The 13056-nt window shown below is 48.9% G+C and overlaps 1 protein-coding gene across 2 annotated transcripts in view; it reads right to left on the bottom strand.

The window, feature by feature from the left end:
* Positions 1–10859, bottom strand: part of stard13b (StAR related lipid transfer domain containing 13b) — a 47421-nt gene extending 36562 nt beyond the window's left edge. The window contains exons 1-5 of one of the 2 annotated variants that reach the window (XM_086125150.1): positions 10310–10859; positions 10095–10229; positions 9424–9632; positions 6233–8155; positions 2969–3112 (exon numbers count right to left, since the gene is read on the bottom strand). In XM_086125150.1, the coding sequence (XP_085981276.1) occupies positions 2969–3112; positions 6233–8155; positions 9424–9632; positions 10095–10229; positions 10310–10550 (2652 nt within the window). In that variant the 5' untranslated portion in view covers positions 10551–10859. The remainder of the gene's footprint in view (positions 1–2968; positions 3113–6232; positions 8156–9423; positions 9633–10094; positions 10230–10309) is intronic. The other variant, XM_086125151.1, reaches the window with a different exon arrangement.
* Between the last annotated feature and the right edge of the window lie 2197 nt (positions 10860–13056).

The raw sequence follows: 13056 nt of genomic DNA, 5'->3' as shown, positions 1-13056 counted from the left end.
TACTTTTTGTAAAATGAAAATAAAATATATATTTTTAATGTCCTTAAGACAATACGAAGACATGGAAATACATATGGAGGGAGTACAAGATTAACGGCAAACAATATTGTACGAACAACATAAAATACAAAAACGCTTTTCAAAAATCTCCCATTCAGGAGGACCACAAAAAACTTTTTTTATTTTAAATTGTCGCCAACCAAAGGGAAAGCAGCAATCGGGAGAAAAGAGACTTGCCTACGTTTGAGTACCGGTAGTGAAGTTTTTAACACAGCGCTGTCACAATGATTGATGGGGGGTGTAAATTAGGTCTTGTCAAAAATGTCAAGGCGACAATTGGAGCGCAAATGAACCTTGCCGACAATCTGTGGGCAATGATAAGATTCATCTCCATCGCGCATGACAGTCCGACGACACGCTAATCAGCAACAACAAATTTATGCGAAACACTCTAAACGGAGATCGATAATAGAATTATTCAATAAAAAAAAATGAAATCTACAAATGTAGTGCTGGATTGAATTAAAAGGAATTCAATACAAATGAATTTGTGTTTGAATGAATATTTTTCTGTTTTGGGATGAATAATTCCTGGCCTATCTGTGATCATACAATCAATCACATGAATAAATTCATGCTTGTTTCATATTGTAAAAAAAAAAAAAAAAAATTACAATAATCATTTCCGAAAATGTATTTTAAAGCATTTCACCAAAACCAATTTGCTGCTCATTGAACAATTCAATAATACTTGATGTGTTCAATTGATCCTGTGCTTAATAACGACTACTATTACTGCAACTCGCTGAGCAGTTGCGACCGTCTTCTTCATGTATGACACATGAATGTGCTACGGAGGCTCCCTCGACCAAGGTATGTATTAAAAGCATGAAATCTCTCGACACCTTTAAATCTTTCCATTTCATGGATGTATAAATTACAACACTGTGAAGTGCAAAAACGCACCGCAAAAAAAAAAAAAAAAGTTTCCATTGATGTTTTTATGAGCGCCTGGAACGGATTCACGGCATTTCCATTCATTTTAAGGGACAAGATGATTTGTGTGTATTGAGTGGAGTGTGATCAGGGGATGAATTAAACTTGCGAGTCAAGGCACCAAGTTGCTGCACTTTTTTTTTCTTCTGCCGGGTTTTCTTCAAAAATACAGATACATATTTTGGGGGTTCCTCCGACAAGACAAACAGTTGAACTAATCAATCTACCAAAGTAAATTGAAGCCCCCAGGCACATTCCATCTGAGATTTGCGCCACGATGATGCAGATATTTTGCTATTCTGACGAGGTGGCACAAAAAAACAAAAAAGTATCCAGATTCTTCCATAAAACACATCTCGCTGGAGAGAGAAGTCCATCTGTGTCACATGGCCGCTTCCCGCCGTCGTATGGAGCGCTTACGTAAGAGCATTTTGGTCTGCATTTTTTTTTTTTTTTTTCCCGCCGAACAACAAAATGTCTCAAGGCAAAACAGAGATGGCGGTGGAATCCGGCGCTCCGAACACCTGACACATTCTCAGCTGTTCTGAACGCGGGCTTCTGTCGCTTTCCAGTAGAAAGCGACAGCTGGCGTCTAATTCGAGAGGGCAAACCTCACTCGAAAAGGCAGACCTCCACCAAGGCTTCCGCATTTGCTAGTTGTAAAAATCGTCATCTGCTTGACTCGGGTTGCGGACCCGCATGGAATTGAACTCCTTTCAGCGCTCACAATTGACATGGCCGTCAGACGTGACGTGACGGTGGTTGCGGCGCGCTCCGTCTACTTGACTGCCAAACTGGATCTGATCCAGAGGAAGTCGTGATCAACAAATTCCATCGACCGTATCTTCACGACCAAAAGGCGCACTTAAAATCAAAAGTCTTTCATTTTCCCTTCAGAGGCTGCGATGCTCATTAGCATCGTCCCGAACAAAAACACGCGCTTTCCAAAGACCTGAGCGCTACGTCGGCATGTCGGGAAGGTGTGGGAAAGTCGTAAAACTCACCACTCTGTTCCGGACCGCAAGATCCGATTCGGCTCGACCATTCCCCTCGGCTCGGTTCGCACGTTCGGGCTTTGCTTCAACGCCCGGCGCCGAAACGACATCCGAGGGACATTCGGCATCCGTTTGTCTGTCCAACCCGGACCGGAATAGGACAAAGACGGGACAGGAGCAAAACAAAAGCTCGAGGTCACCGTCTGCGGTCGGGAAAGCCGAGTCCTCGGCGAGCATTCGACGCCGACACAGGAGCTCGTATGCGTCCTTTGAGAGGACGGGGACGATGACCTAGTCGAGCATCCCAGTAAAGACGACTCGGCCCGTCAAGCCAACAAGCAGCGAATGCCGGGGCCGCTTCTGCAGATGCCTGCCAGGCATTCGCCAGCCCCTGGGAAGCATCCCCCAAAGAGCCCAATGGAAACAAACACAACAGCTCCTCTGTGGCCCACGAAAGGAGACTTTTGTGCACTGGGCGCTACCTCGGCATCGGAATGAGCACAATGGCCGCCTGTTCTGGCTCGTCACTTGGAGGACGTGCGGTACCAGATCAGGAAAAACAAGAGTCAGACGGATGCGCGACAGAGACGGCAGTGTCCTCTTCTTTTGAAAGAAGAGGACGCCGCTCTTGTGAGGCGGGAAGGAACCCAGTTCAAATACTTGCTCGCGGTACTTCACCCCTCGCCGGCAGCCGTTTTCAAAGCACTTGCTCATCTTTGAGGCCGTTTTCGAGCATTCTGACTGAACTCTCAGGAGCCGCAGCGCATTGACAGACGGAAAGACCACACTGGCTTCTTTGACCAGAAAAAGTTTGGGGAAAAGAACCTCGTCAAGCACAACAGTGATGACGACGCGAATATTTTGCAAGCGGAGCCAATGCCTGCTAGCTAAACAGCTACGAGCTACTAAGAAAATTGATTTTGGCCCAATTGACGACATGACCAGTAAGCAACGGAGAAAGAGAACTTTTCCCTCACCCGTTTCTTGCGTGCGGTGCAGGGCGTGTCACAAGGGGAGGAGCCTGCGCTCAGGGCCTCCTCGATGTCCAGATTGAGCTGGTCCAGTTTCTTCATCAGCCGGCTCATGGACTCGGACCAGGGAGGCTCGAGCTGCGGGGACTCCTGGAAGGAATCAAGAGAATGATTCAGCGTAAAGCCCAATTTCTTGTGGGAGACGCGTTCCAGATCCACCTGCAGTCGGCGAAAACCATCAGGATAGAGATGTATCCCTCTGTCTAATGCCAACAGTCATTGGGACTCAACCCCGAACATCTGTTAGCATGCAAGCATCGTGTCAATTCTTATTCAAAACAGGCCTCGTATGCAACCGCAAGAAACATGGGCTGTAAAACTCGTGTGACTTCGGCAATTTCATTTCCTCCTAGGTTATGAGTTTATTCTCATTAAATGATTTTTTTTAAACAATTCATATTGTTATAGGTTGATTTTTGCTCAAGTTAAGATTTTTACTGCGATAATATCGGATTGTTTTCTTGTCGCATTTTAATTATGCAAGTTTAAGACTTTGGTATGGTTATTTTTAAGCTAAACTAAAATAAACATTTTCTTTTCATATTATAGCTTTAGTCTCAATTTTTTTTTCTTGAAATATGACTTCACAGTATTCTCATAAAATTATGACCCCCCCCCCCCCCCACCACCACCACCACCACCACCAAATTTGGACTTTATTCCCTTAAATTGTTCTTCCATAACGGCAGAACTCTCATTTTCGATGTCATTTTACTGGGGAGACAGGGGGGGGGGGGGGGGGGGGTTACCTCTTCACTTGTGAACATAAACAGATTTTGAAAAAACAATTTCATGGTGAGTTTGAATTGTTCCACATGGAAATGCATTCTGTTCTGCCGCTTCTCTTGGGGGTGAAAGAGCAAAGACTTGGGGGAGGGAGAGGGGGGGGGCAGTCAGTCATGGAATGCCCGCTTTTCTGCCTTTCAATGCACGCACATACACACAAACACAAACAGACGCGCGCGCACACACCCATGTAACGTGTATAAATAGAGCATCCTCACACGGTGGAGAGCAGGGCCCCAAGATGTGCACGGCCATAAATCAAAAGGACGGACTCACTCACCAAATGCTCAGGATGAGATCTGCTCGTGTGTGACTATCCACACACACACACACAAACGCATGCAAGCGCGCACGTGTTGTGCAGTTATGAAATCGAAAACCATTTTGTTTGACTGATACTGCGTTTGACCCCAGAGGCTCCCCCTGGTGGTCGGCAGGAGGTCAGCAAAGAATGTGGGCCCACTTTAGCGGAGTTTGGCAGAGGAAACGTCAGCAAGCTGAGGCATCGCGTCGCGTGCACTTCACCGGCCAGCAGTTCACTCGTGAGGTGAATTTGTTCCGTCACCAAGATCAATTTGCGAATATAACAAATCATTATCTCCCACTGAAATGAATGAAGTTTCTCATGAGAAGGGACTTTGGTAATTGTTCTGTGTTGAGATGGCCTCGCATCCGTTCATGACGTTTGAATGCTAATGAAGTCGCGGCCGCAGCAAAGCAACGCGGCCTCCGAGAATCGGGGGCATTCCAAAAGGAGGTCGGTGTCTGATTCACAAACAGACACAAAAAAAACTTTTTGCTGCTTCCTGTTGTCTCCATCGGTCCATCCTCCCGCCCTGGCGCCATGGCAACCGGTCCCGCTACGGATTGGTGTTATCATGTCGGCTGGCCAACTCTAACTTCATCGGTGCAAATTGTGGGTATTGTGTGAGGGTGACACTGTCGGCTTTCTAATGGAAATGAGGAGCGGGAGAGCGCGGAGGGAAGAGCGCCTGCTCCGAGCCACCCAGCGAGAGTGCCCGCCGATCACCATGGAGTCGCTCAACCAATGGCGCTAAAGGCTACCTGGACGGCTGCCGCAAAGCGCATTCCACTCCCGATGCGTCTGCTCTCAAAAGGCCAAGGCGCAGAGGGGAGCTGAAGCTTCTGGAAACACTGAGCTGCTGTCAAGAGAGCGGCGGGGAAATCACGCACAAGGCGCCCCCTCATGGTCGGCTTCATAACCGCGTGCCACGAATGAGGATGGGCCGCTCCGGACGACAAAGAATGCCAATCGAGCAACAGGTGACATGGGACGAGTCAGTCGAGAAAGAAGTTGTGACACGAGGTGAATTGCTCGGACAGCAGAGGACACGCCGGTCGGAATTTCCACGGGCAAAAAGTGGAAAAATTGACGTTCCAGAATGTGTCCTTTCTTTGGACACTTGTGATTAAAAGGCTGCTTTTCAGTCAGCCTGCGCCATCGCTGCACGCCACTCCGGGGCCCTCCGAGCGTGTCAATAGCGTCGCCTCGCCCATGTCCTGACGCCGCGCTTTTGAGAATATTTACAACGCAACCGCCCGGATTCCTCACATTTTTTCCCGCGGTTTGAAAAACAACTCGACACGGCAGGCGAAGAGCGTCTCTCGGAATTTGCGCCTTATCTGCAGCCGTGACATTAGCGTGCCAGTTGATAGGCTTGCTGCGGATAAGCGCCTCGTGTACAGACGACACAATGAAAGCTTGAACGGGCCTGTGAAGGGGGACGAGGTGGAGATAATGGCGCCATGACAAACTTCAACTGCGACAACATCAGCTGGAAAAATAAGAGATCATTTGACGGTGTTAAATTCATTGGGAAGTTGGTCCATTTTTTTTTTTGTTTTTGTTAACTCATTCAGTACCAGCCAATTCTGGACCAAGTCTGAAAAGACGTTTAAAAACGTCTTTGGGAGTGAATGAGTTAATGGGTTGATATGAGAATGCAGATTGTCCAAAAGCAGTGGGACACTACAGTGCAATCTCGAGGCCGACCTTGTTCTCGTCATTTGTTCAGAAGTCAAGGGCGCATTTGTCTTGAGACGGGAGGTGTGCGTGTGAGGGATGGGGGGGGGGGGGGGGGGGGTGTGCAATTATGGTTTTAAGGACGGGGATAGCAAGGTCCGTCTGTCCTACAAATAGAACAACGGTGAGCGCTCGTCTTTCGGTTGCCGGTTGTGTCACGTCCCCGCAAAGACTGAAAGGCTTGCGATCACGTCAAACGTTTGATGTTGTCGCAGGAGGAGCAAAAGACCGATTGGAAAACAGCCGAGATGACCATTGAGATGTCAACGATGGAGATAACGGCAGCGTGCTGCGACTCGAGTAAAACTCAAACTTTATTCTACGAAAAAGTTATCCAAGCATATCCTGAAAGCGTAAAATAGAAATGAGCGGCTCCATACCTCCTTCCTGCGGCTGTCTGGCTCCGCTTCGAAACGACACGTATCGCCTCCTTTGGACCCTCTACTGCAGTCGCTCTGCCTCTTGCCACTTTCCCTCTTGTGCCGTCGATGGACCCGCCGCTCCAGGAACACGTCATCGTCCTCGTCGCCTTCGCCGTCGGCCCGTTCGTCGTCTGAGGACTCGCCATCGTCCAAGCTGCCGTAAACGTCGGCGCGATTCTCGGCGTAGTCCGAGAAAGTGATGGAGCTCTGCTTGTGTTTGACGATACGGGGCAGTTCATGGGTTCCTTGGCAAGAATTGGTTGCGGGTGAAGAGTGTGCGCGGTAATTCTTCGATGTTTGACCGGCACGGCTGTTCGAGAGCTTCTCGAAGACGACATCCTCACAGTCCAAGTCAGGTGCGTCGGCCGAATAATTCTGAGGCTTCAACTCTCGATATCTGACGGACACTTGACCATCATGCTCTACAAACTGACTAAGGCGGACGCAGAAAGAACTTTGCTCGAGTCCGCCGTGTCTTGGTTCCGAGCGGGAGCAGCATTGAGACTCAGGAAGAAGGTCATGCACTCTGTGGTCCAAGACAGGAGACGGACCACATTTATCTTCGTGTAAACTCAGAACAGCCAGAACATCTCCAAGCACCCCAGACGCGTGTCCTTGCTCCACGACAACATCCAGGCTATCAAGGCCAACACAAACAGACGTGTCCTTTAGTCCCTTAGTAAGCGATTCCAAACGTGAGCGGCATTGATTTTCAAGACTACGCTGCTCACGACATAGACTCAAGAAGCCAAGGTCTCGAGGGGTATGTCCTCGTCCAGTCTGCCGTGAGTACAACTCCTCAACCGGTTCTGTATTATTAGCATACGTACAAACAGAATTGTACCCGAGTCCTTCGGAAACCAATTCCAAGCAGCACGGATCCTCAGGAAAATCCGCTCGATGGTCCTGGGCAAAACGTGGACGGTTAGGAGCTAAGCTCAGATCACCTCGTCCATGCTCCTGAAAGCCTAAATCCTTTTCAATGTCTGCTTTGCTTCGACCATCACACGTAAAAGTGTCCTTTGGTACATGCTGTCCTGCTTCAAACTGGTGGCAGAATGACACCTCAGGAAGAAGAGCATCTCTGTTCTGGTCCTCAGCGGGACGTGGTCCACAGTAGTCCTTTGTTGAGTTCAACAAACTCCAGTTTTTCAAAACTTCTTGTCCATGTAAATCCACTGCAAGTTGCTCATTACCGAGACAGACACAAACAGAACTGTCCTTCAGTTCTTTCGGACCCTGTTCCAACTTGGAAGAGCATGGACCTCCACCAAGACCATCCCCTTTCAGGTTCGGACTGTGGCGATCCTGCCGTGAGCGAGGTAAATTTAAGTTTTGATCAGGCTCTTGGAGGACAAATTCCCCAGCCGTTTCCGCGCCATGAACAGAACAGTCCCTTCGTCCGTGAGGAACCGGTTCCAACTGGGAGCAACGTCGACCACCCGGGATAGGATCTTCTCCTTTCGGGTTCTGGCTCGGACAAGAGTGATCCTGCAGTGAGCCGTGTAAATGCGGGTCTTGATCATGCCCCCGTAGGATAAATCCATCAACAGTTTCCGTATCAGGGCAAACTCCAAGAGATTCGTCCTTTAATGCGTTGTGTCCCAGTTCCAAAAAGTGTGAATCCTCAGCACGCAGATGGTCCCCCTTGAGGTCCCGTGAGCTGTGAGCAGCACTTTCTGCAGACGCGCCCGGTGTTGAAAAGGCCAATTTGTTCGATCCCAAGCGTGTGGATGGATGTCTCGCTAAATGCGCCTCAGGCGGAAGCTCCATTGTTGTTAATGTCGACAATTTGTCATGACTTAAAATGCACGGACGGGTGCGGCTGCTGGCTTTGAGAGCGTGCGTGTCATCCAAGATCCTCGGTGTGATTGGGAACACCTAAAAACAGAGTCAAAGGGAAAAGAACAACACATGAGGTCGGGACTCTATTTGTCTGCGTGTGATTATTAGGATGCGAGTTTGTCATCTTAGCCTCGCATCGTATGAACTTGCGAGCGCCCTCTTGTGTCATCCCTGCAGTCGTGCGTGCCGCGGATTTGAACATCTGGCATTGGGGGTGGCGAGGGGGGCGTTCGTGTCTGGATCTGTTTGACGGCGGTGACATCACTCTACAGAGGAATCCGACGGCTCTTCCTCGCAGCGGGTGATTTAGTGCCATCCGTCAGGAGAGCTGGCCCATCAAGAGCGGCTAACGTCCCGCTCGGCTCACCCCGTTTTCACCGCGTACCTTGGACAGGTAAGGTCATCGCTGAATTCCACCGCTTCGGCGAACCGCCGCTAATGGGTTTCCTCGAGAGAGACGGCGGAACTCCCGCATGGTCAATCAACACGTTTGAACCCCCCCTCCACCCCCCAAGGCAAAATGATCTTATCTGGCAGTCTTGCGACACACAAGAGAATGCTGCAGGTGGCAACAGCCTGAAGAATCTTGACTCTGCCCCGCCGGCAGGACCGCCACCCCCCGCGCACAATCACGCATCTACACAATTATACCCGTTTACTTTTGAGATGCGAGTCGGTAACGGGACCAAAGAAAATGGTCAGACTGATCGAAATGCCAAGTTATGAGCGATGAGAAAGAATAATAAATAATTATTATTATTATTTGCGCAGCACTTTCAGATAACAGGTCAAATCAACGCAAATTCTCTCCATGACCAAACCCACAATGTTGACGAAACATGCTGTTCAGTATTTCTAAAAACTGTCCGTTTTTGGGATGAAAATGTTTTTTGTTTTTTTTTTAATGCTTGGGCCTGGAAAAAAACAAGTGTCATCTTTGGTTTCATTCAACGCAGTATTGCATTGTATATGTGATAATTGTAAAAAAATAATAAAAAGAAGAAGAATTAGAAAGAAGAATACTTTTTGGAACGTAACCACCGCGTTAATGTGAGCCTGGTTCATTATTTTTTTTTTTTCGTGTCTGCCACTTTTGGGTAAACGAGGAACTTTAATGGCGCACCTAATCAACAAAATCACATTGATCACAGGCGGATTTATCAACTCAACTCGAACGTGTGGCCTTGACCGACGAGCTAACTTGAGATGAGCTAACGTCCGGCCAAACGCAAACGTGAGCCTCCGGTTCTTGCCGAACGCAGTCTTGTGTCGGCGTCCCGTAACACGGCATCAGCAGGACTCACCTGTGGAGTGGAAACGAGACGCGTGGGCCAAACGGGGCTGGGGGCGCCCCCACCGCCGCCGCCGCGCACGGGGGGCCTCTGTGACTCGCAGGCGGGCTCGTCATCCCCGCCGTTGGCGCTCTCGCCTCCTCCCTCCCGTCGGTGCTGATGTTTCCTCGCCGGCGCTCCAAACAGGTTCAGAATATGCGCCAGAAGGTTAGCGGCGATGTCTATTTGTGAGGCGGACGGGAAGGGGGAGGAGAAAGAAATCAACGAGGACAGAAAGGGAGAGGGAGGAGTGAGAGATAGTGTGCGCGGGGTGGCGAACGAGGTGAAACGGCTTAGCGGCGGGGTGGACGCTGACCCGCTGCCACTCCGCTCATGGAAACGCGGACGCTGCGGGAATGCGTTCAAGTCCCGGGGAAAAGGCACCAGTCATTGCAAACGTGATCGTCTTTTCGCAGAGAAAGATGATGCTTGACTGAAACTCAATGCGCTATCACTAAAACAAGGCGAGCATCGGTTTGGTCACAGAAACAAATCAGGATGATGTTTTTTGGTCAATAGAAAAATGAAAATATTCGCAACTGCTACTTTAAATCCTGATTTTGAATTCGGCTTTGAAATTAGGCTCGAGTTTGAGTCATCGCAATCCAAAGCGGTGACGTCGTTCGCTGCCATAAATCACACACCTGGATTTGCTTTGACTTTGCCTTCTTCCAAGTTTTGGCTTCTCACACTTTCCCCGTTCACAGAATTGCCCAAAAGCCGATGGTGAACCTTTGACCCAGGCTGGCTGAAGGGCCAGCCGAGGGAGTTGCTGAGTTCTAACACGCAAAGACAAAAAAAACCAAAAACATTTGAAGATGAATGAAAGACTGCAGGCGCGAGTCGTCTTGGCGTTCACCTTGGTTACCGAATGAGCCAAGGCCGGTGGAGATGGAGCTTGGGGGGGGGAGGGGGCCATCTTTGGGGAGGGCGTGGTACCTTTGGGACACACAGCTGCGTGTTCTCCCGAGTCCTGATAAAGAAAGAAGCACAACAGCGAACAAACAGTGCAGACCTGAAAGCCGCCAACAGAAAATCTCGGCCCAGATACGAGCGTAGCCGGAGACGTTTTGTCCTGCACTTCCCTTTGGCCAGAACATTTTTCTTAGTTACTTAGTCAGTTAGCTCACACGCAAACGATACAATCAAACTTGCAGGATATGTTAGCGCTCGGTGGCACACGGGCCAAGGAAGAAGTACTGAAATGGAGGTTACAGCTCGAGGCTTTTACTGTTGTTAGTTACCGTCCGCTTGCACTGGGGTAGGCAAGGCAGATTTATGTCGATAGCGCATTTTATACTCCAGGTAACTCAATGTGCTTCACAGAATGACAAATGCAACGTTTAAAAGTATTTACAAGCAAAAGATTGAAAGACATTTTAGAACAAAGAAAATAAATAAAAAGTAACTTACCAGAATTACTCAAAGAAAGTACTGCTTTGGGAGAGCTGATTTTGAAAATGCCTTAATCAGCCGTTTCAAGGGAGGGGGGGGGGGGTTGTTTTTAATCTGGATTTAAAAGCACTCACACTTGTGGCTGACTTCACTTCTGTTGGCAGCTCCTTTCATTTGTGTGCCGCAGAACAGCTAAATGCTGCTTCACCGCGTTTGCTTTGACCTCCGGGACAGTGGTCCCATCAAGAGGCGGCCCAGGTGCAAAACGCACAGATCACCACCCCATGAAGATCTCATCACTGAGACGCGCGGCACGCGCCTGCTGGCTGCCTTTTATCTCGCCCCCCCACCCCCCGCCGCCGGCGTTTTTGCAGCTGCACCAGAGCGGCAAAAATGTACGCGCGAGGAGTTGTTTTGTAACAAAAGCGGCGAGCGAGCGCTACGAGACATTCCGACAATACCGCAGTCTGACTGCACATCTCGGCTTGCTGCTTTCGCACGTGTGCCGAGTTGTAAGGATATGAGGGGCTGTCTTTCAGTAGTGTGTGCGAGTGTGAAGAAACAGTCAGTAGTGTGGACGAGAGCACTTTAGTGGTGCAGTGGAGGTGAGCAAAAAAACATATCAATGGCGTCTCATTAGTGTGTATTTCAACATTTCGGCAGAGAGCGTTTGTGTGTGTGAGAGAGTGTTTCAGCAGTGTGTGCGAGTTACTACTCTCTCATAGCCCCTCATTGGGGTCATCCCCCCCCCCCCCGTCAGCTATGTGCACACACCAGGAATGCTGGATACACACACGCACGCGCACACTCCAAATGAATGGAGCGCAACAACAACAACACGACGGCAACGTGCGGCAACTCGCTCCGCCGGCACTCGCAACCGAGCCGCAAATTCCTCCCGCTCCGAGGCGACGAACGCGCACGTTTTCTCTGCCGTGTTGCAATTGCACGGCCTTGTAATTGACAGCTGAGCAGCCACCCTGGAATTCGCGTATGCGATCCATGGCAGTCCAAGGTGACGTGGGACGGGGCCCCTTCTTTGGTACAAAGGTTAAAACAATCCGCCGATGGAGGCCCGGAAGAGGAACCGTGGCCACTTTTCATTACAAGCCTTGCTGGCAGTCGGCACTCAACTGACTTTTTAAGTGCGGATGTTCAAATGTCGGTGTCAAAAGGAGATTAGGGTTTCCAAAATGTATTTCGGTTTGGGTTTCTAACGGAGCTCCGAGTGACAATGAGGGATTCGGGACATGGTTCACGTGTTAAAGCGTATCATGAGGGTTTCGAGCCTGCATTGGGTAAACAAATTGAAATGCCAACCTTGACTTGAACCTCTTAACCCTGGTGTGAAAACCTAATCTGAAGCCCTAACCTGCATGTCAAACTTCTGCTTGAACCCCGAACCACGGCAGATGTCCCTCCATGGAAGAGGTTCCGTCCTGCCCGAGACCGATTCACCGAACCCTTGGGGTCAAGTCAAGTACAACTTTATCGTCTAATGCGCTGTATGTGTAACACAAAGCGCAGATGAAATTTCTTCCCTCTCAACCAGACAACAAGAGGAGCCGCTGCGGGTGCCCGTGCCGCCATCAACGCAACAGTTAACATAAAATAACAAAATAATACAGCACAACACATAAGACACAGCCAGTCGTGCAATCTTAACCACTTTTCCGGCAAACACTTTGTTGTTTGAAAGGGTTATAGATGAAAAAGGAGCGAATCAAAGTGTTCGATCGAACCGAGTTTAAGAACCACTCACTGGTTTAAAGTTGGGGTTTCAAGGCAGGGTTGGCTTTCAAGACGAGGAGAGGGTTTCAAGCAATTGTTTGGGTTTCAAATTTGAGATTCAGGATTTGAAACTAGGGTTTTCAAGTAGAGTTTGAAAGTGCATTTTTCAAGCTAGTGTTGGTGTGACAAAATAAGGTTTGAATCCAAAGGAAGGGTTTTTCTTTTGTTTGTTTTTTAAAAAAATAGGTTCCAAAATCAGCAAATAAGGTTTCAAAACAGGGTTGGGGTTTCAGTTTGAGATTTTGGTTTCAACATACAGTATAGTTTTAAACGAGGGTTAGTTTCGCGCCCTCAGGATGAGGCATGAGTGACGACACTAAGTTCGGTTGAGAATACAGAGTTTTATTCCTGGCAACCTGTGAGAACTGGATCTGCGAGCATGAAACATACAAACAAGTGCATTACAAACCAAATAAAAGG

Source organism: Hippocampus guttulatus, chromosome 12 (genome assembly GCF_054856545.1).
Source record: "Hippocampus guttulatus isolate MCC_2025c chromosome 12, RoL_Hgut_1.0, whole genome shotgun sequence".
NCBI classification, from domain to species: domain Eukaryota; kingdom Metazoa; phylum Chordata; class Actinopteri; order Syngnathiformes; family Syngnathidae; genus Hippocampus; species Hippocampus guttulatus.
The sequence above is the reverse complement of the archived record's forward strand: the minus strand, read 5'-3'. Positions and strand labels throughout refer to the sequence as shown.